The sequence below is a fragment of the Haemaphysalis longicornis genome, unplaced genomic scaffold, assembly GCF_048455015.1.
Source record: "Haemaphysalis longicornis isolate Haplotype H1 unplaced genomic scaffold, Haemaphysalis longicornis Haplotype H1 scaffold_6, whole genome shotgun sequence".
Classification (NCBI taxonomy): domain Eukaryota; kingdom Metazoa; phylum Arthropoda; class Arachnida; order Ixodida; family Ixodidae; genus Haemaphysalis; species Haemaphysalis longicornis.
This window is the reverse complement of record NW_027526407.1, coordinates 65008569-65027942: the sequence shown is the minus strand read 5'-3', so window position 1 is coordinate 65027942 and position 19374 is coordinate 65008569. Positions and strand designations below refer to the sequence as shown.

The following is a 19374-nucleotide window of genomic DNA, read 5'->3' as shown; positions in this document are numbered from 1 at the left end:
CGACTCCTTAGCCGCTTCCCACCCACGTTTCTATGACGTCACCGAACCTTGTTTATGTGATTTGCGGCTATCGACTTAAACCTCTCTTAGTCCATATGACCCAGCTATTGAAGTGGGGCCTCTAGTTCTGTTTGTTCGCATCACTTGAACGCTAACCTGCGGTGCAACATACTGATAACAATGTGTTTATTGCTGGCCTATATGACGTCATTCCTGCCCATAACACATCACTGCACCGCGAAATTTACATGTTTTTTTATACTTCTCGCGTTCTTTTTTCGGTTCAACAACGTCTTTTCGTGATTTGAAAAGAGCTGGGTGAGGTACTGAAGCCTAGTTTTTCCAAATTAAAATTGCATTTTGTCCCCATGGCCCCTTTAAAAGTTTTTTTTTAAAAGGTGCTGCACGAGGCGGTGTTCCTGCAAAATTAGAGGGTGTTTCACAGACACTAAATTGCAGGTTCACAGTGGCGCGCATTCTCCCACCAATTTACTCACACATTTAACACGCACAACAAACTTACAGCCTTTCCTCATAACAGGTACGCAGGGGAATCGCGATGGCACCGACGCAGAGCTAATGTATCGTTACGTTGCTTTATACAGTCTCTGCCCTACTTGTACATGAAGCCAGGAAAAGAAAATCATTTGTTACAGCCAGTAAGCTCGTTGCGAATACCAAACATTTAGTGTTATGCGACTACAATATAAGCAAATTTCCCTATACGCAAGTCAAGTTTCTCGCTTGCAAAAACACAGTATTTAAGTTTTGGGATAATTTTAAAGCGAAGCTTTCTATACTTCAACAATGGCGTCGTCCGTACGAGCAAAACGTTTTGCAAGATGGTCAACTTTAAACACACTGCAGGAAAGCGCTGATGATAACGAAATACACAGCTGGAAACCCAACCTTCAACATAATGCTAGAAAGCGATTATTAGGATGAGAAATGCATTCTTTAAGTAGGGTTGGACTTCGGCTTTGCACTGTGATGGTGCAGGGTTGTACGTTGGCTCTGCACTCTGGCTGAGCTGAAGTGCACTTTGGACTTGGGCTTTGGCACTTCGGAATTTCGACTTTGGATGAGTGGATTTTGGACCTTGGCATTGACTCAGGTTACAAGGGAGAAAGTTACGCGTTTTGATCATCTTTCTTGTAAGGAAGAGGAGGGGCTATGATTTTTAGGTGCGGAGTACCTTAGGAACGCACAATGTCCGTCCGCGTCCGTGCGCATAGCACTGACAATCGCAAAAAAGCGCACAGGCACTGGCAAGATTGGAGACTGTGTCTGGCAGACCAGACAGAGCTAGTGTCAGTCGTCTTACGCATTGGGCTACGACCGTGAGCTAGTACCCGAGAGTCAAACGGCTTACTCCCTCGCCTGTAGAGGTGCGGAGTACCTTAGGACCTCCCAATGTCCGTCCGCGCCCATCCGTGAGGACACCACCATCAAGCGAAAATCAAGCGAAATTCGATTTGAGCCGTGAGTTTCAGTTTCATTTAGGGAATAATCAAGGTGCAACTCACTGCTCAAATCGAATGACGGTCGGGGCGCAAATCGGATGTCACTCGGTGCGCCACTTGGATGTCATTTCGAGTCCTCGTACTCCGCACCCTCGCCATCATTCACGGAGTGGAGATGCTGCCATTTTTTTTAATTTTATACTTCTCATTCTCATCCTGGTATTTATTCTTCTCGTATTTCCTTTCTCATTTCTAGCGGGTCTCGACAGTGTGCCCCGTAATCCGGTAAGTGGAGAGCCGGGGAGATGAGAACCCTTTATTCCTGATCCTTAACGCCTTTTTGCCCAAATTTCTCAAACTTAGGTACAGAAGAGTGTGAGTTTGCAGCGGGCATTTTGAAGTAATAGACAGAAAGCTGGATTACTCCCGGTACAGACCCAGAAAACACCTCGTTCAGTCAGTCGGGTTTTAAAGCTCGGCCAAGGATAATCGAGCGCCTCGTGCGGTTGCAAAGCGTCGAGTCACCCGTTCGTTCCAAGAGGTTGGGTGCAGGGAGGGGGATATAAGAGAAGGAGAAGGGCGAATGCATCAGAACATGATGGAAGAAAACGTTGGCTGCACCCTATTCATTGCGCGTTCGCGTCTATAGACAGCAATGCGTCGAATAGCATCTGTGCTGTGCTTTGCGGTGCAGTTGTGTGCGCGTTCACTGCGCGCTCTCGGCGTCAAAACCGAGCTATAACTCGACAAACGTGGTTTAACGGCGTTCAGTCTCGGCAGAATCTCTCTGTTCACCTCAGTTGCTCTTGAGCAGGAACGCGACGAGGCGAGCAGTTTCGCGTGGACCTTGAAGAGCCGTGCTGCGCAAGCGCGAGGAGCATTGGATTGGATTGAATTGGATCGGATTGGATTAGGTTGGTTTGGATTAAATTGGATTGGATCGGATTGGATTTGGATTGGATTGGATTGGATTAAATTGGATTTCATTGGAAATACAATCTAATTGGAGTACGGGTGTGTAGAGAATTGGGTCTGCACATTCGCCGGTCTGCGCATTCCAGAGGAGTGACGTCATAGCCGCCACAGACACACTGGCGCTGGCTCGTGCCCAGCTGTGCACCTCCGTTTCTCAGTAGCCAAGTCTGACGCTGCGCCGGAGCCGCTTGATAGCCGTTTAGCGTGGTTCGTGGAGAGCCGTGGTGCGCATGCGCGAGGAGCAGTGACTGGACTGGATTGGATCGGACTGGATCGGACTGGACTGGACTGGATTAGATCGGATTGGATTGGATTGCTAAACCTTAGCTCACGCTACGTATATCCTGTCATAGCCGAGCTAAGCCACTGCTAATTTCTTTACCCACATACTCGATGCAAAGCAGGAGTTTGTCCACCTTTATATGTGAACATGTCTTAGGCTACTCCCCCCGCTTTCGGCCGCTGTCAATGGTACGGACCGCTATCGTCGGATATATCGACGCCAAAAATGGTGAATATGATTGAAAACCGCATCAAGTGCTGAAGAAAGAGGCAATGTGAATACCGTTCTCAACCGTGCCATCAATACATATCGCCACCTTTGGTAAGAGGTAAGATAGAGTTCCCGCTGGGATGTGCCGCTGATCTATTCGCGATTGCATATTTCGTTAAAGACTGTAAAAACCAAAGGAGTGCAAAGGAGTGCAACTAGGCATTACGGCTTTAATTCAAACATTTAGGCGAAGCAGCGGCTTTTGACGCGAGATTAAAGGCTAGAATTTCTTTTTAGGCTGAAGTAGGCGTTGCTTTACGTGTAACTTCGGTGAAACGCTTCTGTCTGTGGATAAGGCAGCGTCATAGCGATGTCCTACGTTCAGGCCCGGAAGTGGGCTCGTTGGTGGTGTTTGAACATCTTAAAGTGCACAGGTGCGCTGCCTGACACTAAAACGTGCGACGAACAGGGGGAAAATACACAGGAACAAATTGCGCCTCACCTCATCTGTTCGTGTGTATATTCTCCCGCTTCGCCACACGTTTTCGTGTCAGGCAGCGCACCTCTGCACTTTAAGATGCCTCCGTTCAGCCTGGCACACACGTACAACGAACATAAAGTTGAGTGATGGCCCGTGGGCGGGGCTCGTACGTGCCTTCCGGTTGTCGTCTCTCTCCAGGTGTAGGTAGTACGTGGGGTAAAGTCCCCGGTCGACGCCCTTCTTGTCACGAGTGATGCGGCAGCGCACGGTCGTGCCCTGGGGACAAGGCACCGTGGCGAACTCGTCCAGCTTGCCCTTGTCCAGCAGGTCGGCCAAGGGACCCAGGTCCATCACGGGAACGGACATCGCCGGCTGGGGCCGCACTCCGTCACCTCCGCCGCCGCTGTTCACGTCTTCCACCTGGGGTCGCGGTTGCAAGAAAGGCGATTTTGTTTGCCCACCGAATCGAACATCGCCAGAATAACTCTATTGTTTGCTTTTGCGCAGTATATAACGTGTGCTCCGCTCCGAAGAAAAATTTGTTCACTCGTACTTGCGTACATCCGGGCATCGCAATCATCATCCTCAACGTCATCGTCAAGATACACCTGCGACTGCAGTTACAGGGCAACCGCCTTTGGTTCCTCCCTTGCTGTTAATACCGCCATGGCTTTTTTTCACAGAATATGCTTGACCGCTGTGGAAACATTTGTTCGTTTTACGCCCGAGAATCCGTACCACAATCGTCATCATCACCTTCGTCATTGCTTACTTCTTGCTAACCGTAATATAATCGGCCTCTTCCATCGGTAAATAAGAGGGGGGAGGGGGTGAATTAGAAATAAGAACACAACTCCGTTAATTATATTACGCAATGCCGGGTTGTCCTGCTCCACACACACGCAGGAGCGAAATCGTGCGGTATAAGGCATGCCTGCTCCGAAAAGCATTTTCATCTGTACCCGCGTGGAACCCCGCATCGCAATCATAACTTCACTGTTACGGGAGTCATACCTGTCACTGACCCGACAGGAACAACTACCGATGCATCTTAAGGAGCGGAGTTTTGTAGGCATACATCGTACTGCACGTCTCAATAGTTAAGAGCATTTCCAGATCATGTTTGTGGAGCAGGAACACTACACCTCTGCTCGCCAGAGGCAGATGCCAATGACAATCCACTGTCCGTGCTGAGGACTGGAATGAAACAATTACGGATCATCTGCTCCTGACACTATAGACTACTGTACGGGGCAGCCATACAACCGTAACAATAGTAACGCAATAGTAACACCGTGTGACTTCGGCGTAATATATGTTCGCATCAATTGGTTACAAAAAGTGGCCAGGAATTTTTGTGTTATGATTTTACTTATAAAAAGACTGCCAAGCTTTTACTGCTCGCTCATTTGTCGTTCGACGTAAGTCTACACCCGGTTGAGGGCGCCTTTCTGAGGCGCCCTCAACCTCTGCATTCTCACCTTACCTTCCCTGCTTTGTTAGCTGGAATCCCTCTTCCCCCTTCGCAAAGATCCCCAGGGGCTCGAAATTTATTCGGAGCCCTCCACTACGGCGCGCCTCATAGCCCGGGTGTAGCTGCCGCGCGTTTAAGCACGCAGACAATCAAATGAATGATCCCTCAACCACGATGTCCTACAGCATCACAAGCCACTAAATAACATCATTGAAGGCTACTGCGCCTCACACGATTAGGGTCCCCAGATCCCTGGTAGTCCACGTGTATGTGTATACGTGTGTTTGCGAGTGTACACGCACGTGTGTGGTTTCCTTGCCGCTTGTTGTTTCGTAACATGAGCAAGCGTGCGGTAGTTGCTTATTCCAGGTGAGGTCCCCACCCACCTGCCCCATCAGTCATGAAGTGGACATCTCTCTTAATTTAAGAAGATCCCTCCACTGGTACACAGGTATGCGTGTTCCTGGATGGGGAGAGGTTGGTCGATTAAATCGAGGACGCCGTGGTACGAAGTCGAGTAGCTAGTAAGCCCTGACTGTAATTGACTATTTGAGTTTTTGATCGAATTAAATATGCGATTGATTCCTGAGCGATCTGTTTATTTTTAAATATTTGATTGATTGATTGATTGATTGATTGATTGATTGATTGATTGATTGATTGATTGATTGATTGATTGATTGATTGATTGATTGATTGATTGATTGATTGATTGATTGATTGATTGATTGATTGATTGATTGATTGATTCCCTCGTTACCTGCGCAATGGTTCCCGTAATGTCCGTAGGCGTGTCTAGAACGGGTGCCGGCGTGAGCGCCTTTCGGCTCGGCGGCGCATCCGGGCTCACAGGCGTGCTCTCGAAGTCCTCGTCTCCGTTGATGCTCGTGAGATCTTCGCTGTCCAAGTCCAGCTGCCTCAACCTCTTTTGAACCTCTGCGCGCAAGAAACGCTCGTAAGATCTCATAACTCCCTCTGTGAACTCCTCCGCAGGGAGCGTACACAGCAGGCTCTGGTACTCAGCGCAGTTACACATCACTGCGTCAAGCTCGCGCAAAACGTAAAATACCCGAGTTGTACCCATATCATGTAATCCCAATATGTTTTGCCGGAGAACCTGGGCTTATTTCCACAAATCTGTTCACACGCTTGTTTTCGAAGGAGCTGTTTTGAACTGCCTGGCGCCCGTGTGCTATTGGTTTCCTCTGAGACGCTCTAACAATCAAAGGTTTCTTGAAACTCAATAAACGGAGAGGCAACATTCTGCTTTATTTGTCGCTTTCCAAGCCGAAGTACTAGCCTTCGTCGTGGACTAAAATCAGAAAATTTTATGAGAAATAATAAAATTCGCCGCGTATCTCCTCACTTCCCTCCAAATGTCGTTGGAAGGCCATCTTCGGCCGCTCCTGCCACGTAAATGCCTCTCTTTTCTTTTCCGCCAACCTCTCACACTCTCCCCTACTGTTCAGATCCTTCCGCGATAAACACAGTGGAGGATCGGTAAACCTTATTCAATTTTGCCACGTTCCGCTACTCTTGCCACCTACCGAAAACTTTTTGTTACTTATGAGCTTTCAACACTGCCCCGAGAGGGCGCCTTAAGGTCAGAACATTTTTTTCCAATTCGTACTTTTTTTTATTTTCTATCGCAAAAAGCAAGCAGCCATGTACTTTTAATTAAAAGAACAATGTAAATATCACTTATGTATTCACGTCCTGCCTCAGATATGCCTAATGTGTTGTTTTGCTAAATAATGTTGACAAGTATGAACCTTGGCACCAGACTTAGTAGTTTACAAATGCTTTGCCTATATAAAAGTCTCGTTCAAGAATCGTTTTAAATTTTGGCCGGGATCGGGGGGCAGATAGATAGACAGACAAGCTAACATTTTCCCTTTTAAGTAGCTCAAGGAAAACTGCCGGCTTCAAAAACTCCCTTATTTTTTCAGTATCGGCCTAACGTACACGCAAAGCAATGGGTACTCCTCAAAGATGCCTCGTCGACACTCAAAGGAGTTTCAGGGTGCCCAGGTCATCAATTCTGTTGCTACTTACCCGGAGATGGCGGAATGGGGCTGCTGTTATAGGCGATGGCCACGGGGTTCTCTCCCTCGGTGTCATCGCGTACCACGTGATCGGCTACGTCGTCGGCCACGGACGTGTCCAGGTTGTCCGTGCTCGAGAACAGCATGGGGCCGTCGTAGCCTGAAAATAAAGCACACGCTTTGTATCAAATCTGCACGAATCGCAAGAGAATTCATAATTTCTAAAAAAGAAATTAAAGAAGGTTGTAACCTTTCCAAACCACAAGACAATTTTGTTCAATACACATCTTAACGTCCAACCTAGACTGAATACCAGCTTAATTTACTGCCAAATGTTTCCGGTCGACCTATCGGCCCATCCATTCCATATTGCTCTGGGTTGGCTAAACCTTAGATTTGTGTAAATTGTCGGGAATGCCGACGGTCATAGCGAACAGAAAAGACAAAAACAAGGTGATTGTAAGCTGCACGTTTCCTCTTCACGGATCTTACATCCTGAACATCCACCTACACTTGTTTTAAACTGCAATACACAATGTACTTCGCGCATTTCTACATTTTGTCACCTTTGTCACGCACCAAGGAGGATGCGTTTTATAATACTTATATTCTGTGTCGGTTTGTTCTATTCAAATTAGTAGCGTACTACTCAATCGTCAATTTACACTTCGGCAGCAATTAATAAATTGTAGGCATATGAATTCGTGATTCTTGAACATCAGGTACAGTCTGTTGGCCTGCCTTCGACAGGAAAAGGAACTCTATAGGGCCCCTATGACTAGAAGTGGTCGGCCATCTACTCTGAACTGCAAGCGGAGGTTTTTTTTTTCTTTCTCAGTTGAGGCTTTTGAAAAACATGCAATCCGGTAATCGATGGCCCTGCGATGACGCAGGACGAAGGACTTGCGTTGTCGGAAACGTCGGTGCCGGTGCCATCGACCGGTAAACAGCCAGCGACGTCGCTGGCGTAACCGAGACGACCGCACTGATTGAATCCGACAGCTCTTGGTGTTGACAGAGCTCGCAATGTAACGCAAAAACAAAATTTTGTGGACGATCGCTTCGATTGAGGTGGTTAGGTCCGCACGTGCACTGCGATTCCGGCTGTTTCCCCGATTGGATGGCACACTGAATTCGATTCACTCCCTCTTCTCTCTCTCTCACACCCCCTTCCCCTCCGTTCTCTCCGCCTCCGCGGCACCTATTTCCCCCCATCCACTTCTGTCCCAACTTTAAGCCTATTTCTTCTCTCTCCAAGTTGAAAAGCGGACCCCGTCGGACGGGGCTCCGTACTCCCAAATGCCGGTTAGCTGGAGCAGAAGACGAAATTGGTTGAAGAGCGACTTTGTACAGAACCCCGTCCGTCGGCACCCGTATTTGCAACGCGGAGAGAGACGGCAGCAAGCATCCGTGATCAAAAAAGCACCCAAACAGGCGGGGCTCCGAAAAAGAGGTGATGCGAAGGAGAAGCCGGATTCCGTCGAGTTAGTTTTTCGGATTCCTGTCCGTTGGCGTCAGTTTTGAAGCACGGAGAGATGAGAAAATAGGCTTCGCTACTGGCACTCCAAAACACCCGTCTGCACAACGCGTTTCGCGCGTTAACTAGCCCGGACGGTAAAAATGATTTGCGAGCCCTGCGGAACGACAACCTCCAAGGTTGATGTTCCGCTTAGGCCTGTTAAAGCGGAAGCTTTCTTAGTGGGACCGATAGCATCCTGTCAAAAAACTAACGCATTTCCCCGTAGACCAATTGGTCGAGCGAAAAGCTGTGACAAGATCTCTGGAACGCACGGCACGTGCGTGAAGCCGGGCTTCTATTAGATGCGACGGCATCTCATTCACTCGCCTTGTGCCTCCATACGGCGTTGTCGTTGTCCGTCCACACCCCTCCCCTATTCTCCTCGCCGCGCGAGCTGCGCTCTCCGCCGCTCACCCCCTCTCCTCTCCGATAGCGAACACTCTCTCGCGAGGGGCATTGGATTGGATTCGAGTGGGTTGGCTTGACTTGGCTTGGCTTGGCTTGGATTGGATTTGGATTGGATTGGATTGGATTGGATTTCGATTGGATTGGATTGGATTGGATTAAAGCGGATTGTGTTGGATTGTGTTGCGTCATAGCCGCGCCACGTTGCGTCATAGTCGCGGCAGGGGGTTCACGGCACATTTCACGCGATGGGAGAATCAACCTAACGGAAACAACAACGGAACCCCTATGCGTCGCATCTACACAGGGGTTCCCGCGAGGGGAGGTGGGAGTAATTTTTTGTGAAAACGGTTGCTTTGAAAGTCATGAAAACGGAACGCTTCTAGATAAGATAATACTCGCATCGATGATGAAGAAGGAGTACAATAGTTTACCTTTACCTCATAAACCACATATCGGTATACATTTAGATCGTTCGTAGATGCATTTGCTCACAAAAAAACGTCACATGGGTTCGTTCGTCTTAGTTTGCGATTTGGGTCTTTGAAGGTTTGATGACCGGTTGCACGCACCCTCAGCGAAGGTTAAGAAGAAAAAGAAATTTACTCGCTGAAAACAAATTTACATAACAAAATATACAATGGACGCACTTTAAGAAACGTTCCGACGCAGTGTTGACGCAGTTTTGACGAGAAAGCTTTCACGCTTCTCTCAACTTTCGTTAGGAATGGATGGTGAAGTTTTTGACACTACAGGATTTCCCTCACGTACATCTGCGCACAAATATCCAACAGTGATAGCCGTTCTTACCTTACACCATGGTGTAACAAAGTGCCTTGATCGAACTAACAGTTTTTAAATGCGCACCCTGCGCTATTATTTGCCTCAGCGAGATACGCATGTCTCCGCAGGACACATTGGGGCAAATGTTACAGCGAAACCTTCTCGGTCTAACTTATGGCGGTGTCGTAACCAAAACGCACTGGAGGAAAGCCAACTTTACAGAATGGAAGGGAACGTCATTATTATTATTATTATTATTGATTTCATGGAGCACTCAGATGATTCATCAGTCATACCTTCCCATACATCAAAAGTGTGACACCATACCCGATTTTGTTTCCTTTACCTCCTTACAGCAGTGTAACTTCATTAAGAATTCATGTGGGAATGTTTTAGACTTGTGTGTGACTACCTTAGAAGCCGCCGATGTTTCGCATAGTTTCACTGAACTGGTAAAGCCTGATAAATTTCATCCTCCTCTACTCATTTCTGTTTGTAACGTATCTCTCCTTCATCACAGTCCTCCTGTTCGGTCACCACTAAACAGTGGGGTTAACTTCGGTCGAGGGGACCACATTGCTTTATTTAATTTTCTCAGTGACACTGACTGGTCACGAGTAGCCAACCTCCATGACGCGGACGAGCAGGCTGATTTTTTCACTGAAGTTCCGCACGACGGCTTCACCAGATTTGTACCTAAAGTAACAGATAAGAAAAGCTATTTTTCCTACTGGTTTTCGGCCGAACTAAAAAGGGCCCTTGGAAGGAGAGATAGAGCTCACAGACAGGCTAAGAATACGGGGCAGGAAAGGTGAAAGGGTGAGTTTCGTCGACTCAGGTCTCACTGTAAATGTCTGCTTAAACATGATAGGTCTAATTACATTCCCGCTTTTGAAGCTTGGACTTGAAGTTTGGACTTTGTCTCGCAGGCAGTTTGCACTGTGATCGTTGATGCTTGGACTATGACCCTCAGAAGGTTTGCACTTTCTTCGTTGACGATTTCACTGTGATTGCAGCGGTCTTGGTTTTGGCACTTGGCCATTTGTTTTTCGCACGGTAGAAAACTTCCCGTTCCAACTATCGTCGTCGTTAGACCGAGGGGCTTATGATTTTCTTTCTATACCTCATCTTACCCCATTCTTTAACCCGCTTCCTCGAACCAGCCAAGAGTCCGCCTTCCCCCAATAAAAGCTTTTCTCTCTCTCTCTCCTATAATTTTCTGCAAGAAAATTTCCGAAAATACGTTTTCCTCTGTTTAGTTATTTCTGCCTTTGCGTTTTCTTCGCGTGGTCACCGCGGTTAGAAATCTTGCGTCGACATAGGGCTACGGTGTTTGTTATGTCCTTCCTGCCATCCGCACCGTTAAAGTTTTGTTACTAATCATCTGATGTAAAGGAATGTTTAGCAAAATCTAGCAGTATTGGGGGTTCATATTACTTCAAATCCGTACGCAAATGCGAACTACATTCTCACATATATCACTTTACCACCCTCTGCATCTTCCAAGTGTCCATCCATATTAAAGGGACAGTAAAGGGTGAAAGCAGGTTGGCCTGTATCGATAGGGTACGGTGCCGGTAATCTACATACACCCTCCTCGTGAATAGCAGTTGCTTAATATAGCAGGAAACGGCAGAAACGTGAAAACGAGTGTAGACGCCCCGTACGCGTTTGGGTACCACGGTTTGTGACGTCACAAAAGTTGAGAACGGCAAGAGCGCAATGGCGAAACATCTATAAATGTCTTCCTCAAATAAACAGTTCTTCGGCGGTTGAGCACTTAAAATAAGGGTAAATCTAAACTTCACGGGAGCTCATTTTATTTAAAAACATAGACGACAGCTTTTATACATTGCGAGACAGACTGCTTCCCTACCGCCATGTTTTCCGTTTCGTTTTGGAAAAGACGTGTTCGACATTGGTCCGCAATTACCGAAGTCCATAATCTACGATGGTGAACGCCCGACCTTCCGCAGGCAATAATCCCGGCAGGAAGTGGCAAGAGGAAAAAGATGTCTAAGCGACCCGCTTGAGCTTCAAATCTTCCGTTCTTCCCGCGCCGATTGGTATCGGTAATGCGTCCCCGCGCCCGGTTAGAACCTTATCGCCCGTGAAAGGTAAAGGGGCAATTACCTTGTGATCATCCGTTCGCCGCAAAGCGCTGTTGATAGTTCGCAAACACCCCACTCTACATTCGGGCCCGGGGCAGCCGGGCAGGACTACTAAATTGTAATGTTCGCAAGCCATCATATGTGGCCGGTGGTTTATTCAAGGAGCGCAATAGCTTATCGAGTTCGACTGCTGGAAGCATAGAGCGCTGGCGAAAGGGGTCCCGTTTCTCTGGCGCACTTTAACGGCTCCGAGAAGGAAGGAAGGAAGTAAACTTTATTTTCCTGAGCACCCTTAGTCCAGGGCGCCGTCGGCTCCGAGAAGGCGCAAGCGCGGGAGCTCGCTAGAACGGCATCGGAGGAAGCGCAGCGCCGTACCCGTTTCACGTGTCACCTCTCAGGTGACACGTGAAACGCTGACTTGGGCTGCCGTTGAGGCGGTGTTGTTGGCATGGGCATCACAGCAATGTCAAAAAGCCTTGGGCCGGGTTCGGACTGTTGCCGAAACTGCCGTAATATCTTTAAAGAATGACGTCATTTCACGTCTTAGCCAACCAAATTGCGTGACACGCCGTTTTTTTTTTTTTAATGCAGAGCATTTCTTTAACTCACGATGTCACCCGTTCTAGGCGTCCGTAGTAGTCCGCATCGCTCGCCTCGACATGCCCGGCTCAGACGTTTCGCTATCGGCGCGATCAACATTCGATAGCGCGCCCAGGCACGTGACCGAGAAGGGGGGGGCGCTGCGAGCGCGCTATCGTATCGGATGGGCAGCTCACCGGCTCCGACAATTTTCGTTCGGCACCCCAGAGTACCTCTTCTAACGTCCTAAAAAATCTCTCCACCGTCACCGGAAGGTGATCCGGTTCATCTGGATACCACATTTCGGCAGGTGGGCCCCTCCAACATTTTTTACGGGCGATTTACGTCTCGACCACGCCGGAGGCGTCTTTAGGCCTAACGGCCATGGCGCCTCCCGGTAGAAAGGACGGCCGGCCCAGCACCGCAGCCGCAACCGTGGCGGACACCCAAACTGGATATGATCCTCACAGCATGGTTTGGACCTCCATCCCGACTTCGGACAGCCCACCGGAGTTGCCCCAATCCTTCAAGAGCGCCGCGCTTGCTGCCGCGGTCGCTCGTCGAGAGCAGGCGAGCAACGCACTTAAAGCTGCCTCCACCGACGCTGCGTCCCTGGCCACGGCTGCCGACCCGGACGCTGACGCCTGCTCTTCAACAATTTCGCCGCCTGCGACGCGCTCCGCGGGCCCGCAGCGGGGGAACAAGAGGTTTTTGTGGCATCCTCAACCCCTGCCGAAGCCGAAAGCAACGGACTTTGTCGCTGTGCTCAAACCCCGGACTCAGCTGTCCCTCGCCAACGCTTTCCCCGAGAACGGGGCCGGTCGCGCGCTCATCGCCCACCTCGGAGCGACCGCGACACGGCTAGTCACTGTTGTGATGGTGCGGGAACAAAATCTCATCTTAGTTTACACCTCGCACCCGCACATAGCGGACAAACTTATCGGTGAGTTTGCAGTTCCCTCACCCGCCGGACAGGTGCCCTTGTTTGGGTACTTGCGCGCAGACACTCATGACTCCTGTTATGGAGTAGTGACGGTGCGCAGCTCCGACACCGAAGCCGCACTTCGTGAGAGCCTTTACTGGCCTGAAGGCGAGATTCTACACGTCCGGCGACTGGGCACCTCTAATAAGGTGCGCCTCACCTTTTCCGGCAAGGTGAAGCCCAGGTACGTCTCCTACGACGCCCTGCTGATCCCGGTGCAGCCGTACAAGAAAACTGTTCCAGCCTGCGGTCGGTGTGGCTCTGTTGGACATCGACCCGACGCCTGTCCCGGCCCCAAACCTGACCTTTGTGGCATCTGCGGAAAGGCGGTGCCGCTCACGGATGGCGCCCGTGCCCCACATGAGTGTACGCCCAGGTGTGCTCTGTGTGCTGGTTCCCACGTCACCGGGGACCGGCGCTGTAAGGAACGCTACAGGGCGCCGCCACCCAAGCCATCCACTCCTCCACCGGAAGGTCAAGCCGGCCGCAAGAAGCGAAAGCGTCGACGCCCACGGAAGCCGCGGAAGTCGGGCTCTCGGGAATCGCCGCAGGGGGCTCAGCCTCCTGCCACCAACACTGACCCGCCCCCGCGCCCTGGAGCGGTGGCTATGGGGCCTTCCCGGCGAGGCCCAACTCCGGACGGACCTACGGCCAAGAAGCCTAACACAGGGCAGGCTCCTCCCGCCCCATCCAAACCGAACCAGCCATCACCTGAGCTCAAACCCGCTGCCCAGGGGGATTCATCGTGGGCCGCCCGCGTTCGGAAAGGATCCCAGGTGAGCGGCTCGGGCGGGGCAGCCTTTTCGCCCACACCCTACGTGATCTCCCAACCCAAACCGCCAACCCTTTCCACTCCCACACGGGAACAAATTGAATTCCGCAGGTTACAGGCCCAAGTTGCCTCGTTAACGCAGATGGTGGAGGCGCTTGTGAACCGCTCGTCCTCACCTAATTCGGCACAACTCGGGCAGGCGCCGGAGGCGATGGATAGTTCCCCCTCCGAAGACAGGGAAACCGCTGCTAACCTCGGCCCGCTTGAGGAGCGCCTAAGCAACCTAGAGGCCCAGATGGCGTCCATAGGGACCATGATCGAGAATCGATTGGCGGCCGCCCTCCAAACCGCTTTTGACCGCATCCCGGGCAAGATAGCGGCCCAGATGTCCCAACTCACTGTTAGCACCCGCCGTCCTAAGCTTAAGCGAGGATCTCGTTCTCAAGCATCCCGGCCCCTTTCCAAGGTGACGGAGGTAGACGAGCAGTCTAACAGTTCGACTGCGACCTCGGAAGTGAGCACCGGATCGAGCAGCGGAGCCCCTATGCAGCCCTTTGCTCTCCTGGAGGCCCCCCACACGTTTAGTTCTAACGATGGCGGGCAACGGCCCTAGATCGCGCTGCGACCGTGCAAATTCGGCTAATTTTACAATCCTACAGTGGAATTGCCGCGGATTTAAGGCACGCAATAAGCGGGCTGCTCTCCGGCTCCACTTAGAAACCTATCCGCAGTTGCCCGCGGTAGTGGCCCTTCAGGAGACGGGCGAGCACGTAGCTCTCACAAATTATACCGTGTACCAAAGGGATTCACAAACCTCACTCTGCGTACATCGAAATTACACCGCCAAACTTGCGGATCTCGACTGCGATCCGCTTTATTCGTACGTTATGGTGACTATCCTCCCGCTTAGGAAGCAAGATCCGTCCTTACACATCCTCAACATCTACAGTTCTCCCAAACTGCCTAACGTAACTTACACTGATGTGTTTACCAAAGCCCTTACGGTGGCAGGTAGGGAGCCGCTTGTCATTGTAGGGGACTTTAATGCCCCTAGTGCTCACTGGGGTTACCGTAAGGAGGAACGGCGTGGTAGAAAGTTGGCGGAACTTATTTCCACCTTGGGCCTCACTCCAAACGGACCCCGCACACCCAACCCGCATTGGCAACTCTGTAACTCGGGACACATGTCCTGATCTCACACTTACCAAGCACATCAGGCATGCAGAATGGCTGAACACCGATGAAAACCTCGGCAGCGACCACTGCATTCTTCTCACTACAATTCGGACGCATCCCCTTACCCGTCCCCATCAACAAGCGAAACTTCCGGACTGGAACAAGTTCCGTTCGGAGTACACGACTTCGGCCCCCATAGCTCAACAAGGCTACGCCACTTGGTCTCAACACCTTGTGACGTCGCTTCGCCAAACTGAGCAGACGGTTCAGCTCTCAGAGGCCACGCCGGCGGTGGATAAACATCTACTGCATATCTTGGAGGCTCGGCGTAGCCTTGTCCGCCGTTGGCGCCGACAGAAGCATAACCGTAAGCTCAAACTCCGCATAGCAGCCCTCACTCAGGAAGCGGCCGAGTACGCGGCCCAGCTCGCTGACTCCAATTGGGTAGAACGCTGCAACAATGCCGCCAAGCATATGTCCAACCGCAGCACGTGGCGTTTCTTCAGGGCTCTCATCGACCCTAGCCAAACGCGCACAGAAACGCAAAAACATCTTCAACGTGCGCTCCACGCTTACGCGGGTGACGCAGATAAATTGGCACAGGCTCTTAGGGATAAATATATCTGTGGCCCGCAGGACTCCATCGAACCGGCGTTCTCATATGCAGGCTCGGAGAACGCAGGCTTGGATCGTTGCTTTGAACTCCATGATCTGAAGGCGGCCCTGTCGAAAATGAAGCGAGGAACGGCGCCGGGTCGGGATCAAGTGACTGTTAAGCTTCTAGCCAACCTCCCAGACCCAGCATACCTTCACCTCCTCGACTACTTCAATCAAATTTGGGAGGGGCGCGAACCGCTACCAATTGATTGGAAAACGGCTCTGGTAACTTTTATTCCCAAACCGGGCAAGTCTATCAACATAGAAAATCTACGCCCCATTTCGTTAACCTCGTGTGTGGGGAAGCTTATGGAAACAATGGTTAGGGATAGGCTTTCCGATTACCTCGAGGCCCAGCACACTTTTGCCGACACTATGCACGGCTTTCGTCCACATCGCTCTGCTCAGGACATTCTCCTACAACTCCATCGTGACGTCATTGAGCCGATCGAGCATCCAAGTAACGATAAGGTAGTCCTCGCCTTAGATCTTAAGGGGGCTTTTGATAACGTTACCCACAAAATCATTCTTACCCATCTTTCCCAAACGAACTGTGGGTATAATGCTTTCAGGTACATCCGTCAGTTCCTGACTGAACGGCAGTCGTACCTCCGCATTCAAGGCAAGGAGCATGGCCCATACCCTCTGGGTACTCGAGGAACACCACAGGGAGCGGTCCTCTCTCCTCTTTTGTTCAATCTCGCCATGGCTCATCTCCCCCCACTGCTGAAGGATATCCCCGGCGTACGGCACGCTCTGTACGCCGACGATATCACGCTGTGGGCAACCCAGGGTTCCCTTGGCAGCATTGAGGCCAGCCTGCAGCATGCAGCATCGGTCGTAGATGAATACGCGCGCCGCTGCGGCCTCGAATGTTCCCCTGAAAAATCGGAGTACGTGCATCTTCGCCCCAAACCAAAAGATACGACTCAAATCGCACTTTCCTTGCGAACCGGGCCAATCCCGGAACGCGAAGAAATCCGTGTCTTGGGACTCTTCATACACAAGAGCAGGAAAGTCGACACAACCCTGCGCAAGTTACGTATGGTCGGGGATCAAGTGGGCCGCATGGTCCGTCGGGTCTCAAACAAGCGGGGGGGTCTCAGAAGCCGCGATGCTTTTCGCCTCGCCAACGCTTTCGTGACCAGTCGGATCCTATATTCGACACCCTACCTACGTTTGCGCAAATGTGATGTGCACACGCTCGAAGGCATTCTCCGCAAGATATACAAGCGCGCCCTCAACCTCCCGATCTCGACGTCTAACCAGCGTCTTGCAGATTTGGGCATGACCAACACGTACGGAGAACTCAAAGAGGCCCATCTCCATAACCAGTACCTGCGGCTTACCAAGTCGCACGCTGGGAGATGCCTCTTACAACGCCTCCACATCTCCTACACATATCAGGCAGAAGAGCGAACCCCGATCCCAGAGGACTGGCGTGGTGCATTGGATATCCAGCCTCTACCCCAAAATATGGCTAGGGGTACTCACGGAGGCAGGCGAACTGCGCGGGTTACAGCCTTGCAAGGACGCTATGGGTCCCGGCCTGGAGTATTCTACACGGACGCGTCTGGCCCTCACCACGGGGGGTGGTACACGGCAGCCGTAATCCATCAAAACGTGCCTGTTCAAGGACTCACTTTTCGAGCACCTGACATTTCTCATGCGGAGGAAGTCGCCATAGCTCTCGCCGCAGCAGACCCCGCATCTCGGATCATTATTACCGATTCGCGGAGTGCGTGCCAAAATCTTACCAAAGGTCGCATCCCCATTCGCGCTGCTCGAATCCTCAAGGGCTGTTATTATATGGACCGCCCAAATACACGTTCCGTCATCTGGACTCCAGCTCACGCAGGACTAGGTGGTAACGAGGCTGCCGATGCCTCAGCCCGCGCGCTTGATTCCCGGGACCCTCCTCGCCCTCCATCTCTTGACGATCCAGAACCTAACCCGGTCAGCTCATTTCGCGACATCACAGCGATGTACAAATTGAACAGGCTCCGATTTCCGCCTCCGGCGCCGGGCCTGACTAAGGCTGACGAGCGCTGGCTCTTACGGCTATACACTAACACGGTATTGTGCCCGGCGATACTCAAGCACTTCAATCCGGCCTTCTCCGGGGAATGCCCACACTGTGACCATCCGTTTGCGGATACTTTTCACATGGTGTGGGCATGCCCATCCAACCCGGCGGTCCCCCCAATCACGTCCCCTTCCCCCCCTACCCGTGAGAGCTGGGAGGCTGCCCTGCTCGGCTGCTCGACCTTGGAGGGCCAACGAGCCCTCGTGGCCAGGGCGCGCGCCGCCGCGGAAGCCACAGGGGTCCCGGACTAGGGACTCCTCCTAGAGTTTGTACAGGGTCGGCCCTTAAGGCTGCCCCTATCTCTCACTTGTATATAGACTTAATAAATGTTTTTCACCACCACCACCCAGGCACGTTTCAAGGACACTCTCTCCCCTCTCTCGGACTCAACGTGCGCCGAGGCTGCCAATTTTACTGCTGACGAGCGCTCTCTCGTCAGCAGTTGCCACAAGTGCAACAACATTAACGTAACGCAAACTACTTAACGTCGTGCGCCCCCGGAAATGCTCTGCATTTGATCGTGCCACTCGCGAGGGGGATGTTTCACTGCGTCGCCATGCGAACAGTTTGCCCCGCTTTAGTTTCGAGTTCGCCGCATCTTTCGTCGCCGCTCGCTTCTTCGTTCGTGCACCGGCTGCGGTTGTCAGAGAAGGCGCTTCAAATCCTACCGCGTTGGTCGCCCCTTCATATAAGGAAATGTTTGTAATCTCCACTGTAGGCTTAGAAGCTTACTTTTTTTACGTCCATAGCTCACGATATGGCTGTTATGTCGGTAGTCTGAAAAGACGAAGCCAGCACCACCGGCCAGACGAAACGATGTCGGTGGCACCGCGGCCAGCGTGAGAGCGCCTAGACCACACGGGTGCCTCGCTCCTAGTATATGACCCAGTGGCATGCGTAATGGCTACGTCACGAAAAAATTAAAAGAAAGCGGTTGAGAGAAATGCTAGCTTTGTTTGCTTATTTCTCAGGAAACAATGCCTCGTTGCTCGCCGAACAAAAGCCGAGAGAGCTACGAAACGTATGATCTTTCAGTTAACACAAAATTTCATTCAGCCTTCAGTGCCCCATTAATATGACCGAACTCGACGCTTTTGTTCATGCGAAGTTCCTCTTCTTCCTTTTCTTTCATATGCAGCCGGAAGATTGTTTTCGTATTTTTCTTATGAAATGAATGTAGTGGAACATAAACTGACTTTCAATGCCGTGTCTATAAAATTGATTCCGGAATAGAATGCCGTTTATTTTTAGTGCTAGTCCCATTACAAATTTCTACGGCTAACAGAACGAAATTGTTTCTCCATCTCTTTTTCGTTCTAGAGTTGAAAGAGTCAACTTGCATGAAAGGGGCACCGCAAGTTCCCCCATATTTT

General features: G+C 51.0%; 2 protein-coding genes and 1 pseudogene across 3 annotated transcripts in view; 2 read left to right on the top strand and 1 right to left on the bottom strand.

The window, feature by feature from the left end:
- Ktub (Tub domain-containing protein ktub) overlaps positions 1–19374 on the bottom strand; it is a 165984-nt gene that overhangs the window by 22162 nt on the left and 124448 nt on the right. For both annotated transcript variants that reach the window (XM_077674638.1, XM_077674639.1), the window contains 3 exons: positions 6942–7091; positions 5647–5822; positions 3587–3832 (listed from right to left, as the gene is read on the bottom strand). In XM_077674638.1, the coding sequence (XP_077530764.1) occupies positions 3587–3832; positions 5647–5822; positions 6942–7091 (572 nt within the window). The remainder of the gene's footprint in view (positions 1–3586; positions 3833–5646; positions 5823–6941; positions 7092–19374) is intronic.
- On the top strand, positions 13131–14184 carry LOC144141662 (uncharacterized; annotated as a pseudogene).
- LOC144142843 (uncharacterized) lies at positions 15373–18278 on the top strand. Its single transcript, XM_077674637.1, has one exon. It carries the CDS (start codon positions 15733–15735, stop codon positions 18250–18252), a length of 2520 nt encoding a protein of 839 aa, XP_077530763.1. The 5' UTR covers positions 15373–15732; the 3' UTR covers positions 18253–18278.

What these genes read in the sequence shown, in the direction of transcription:
- LOC144142843 (XM_077674637.1), top strand. Translation starts at nt 15,733, where the DNA reads ATGTCCAACCGCAGCACGTGGCGTTTCTTCAGGGCTCTCATCGACCCT.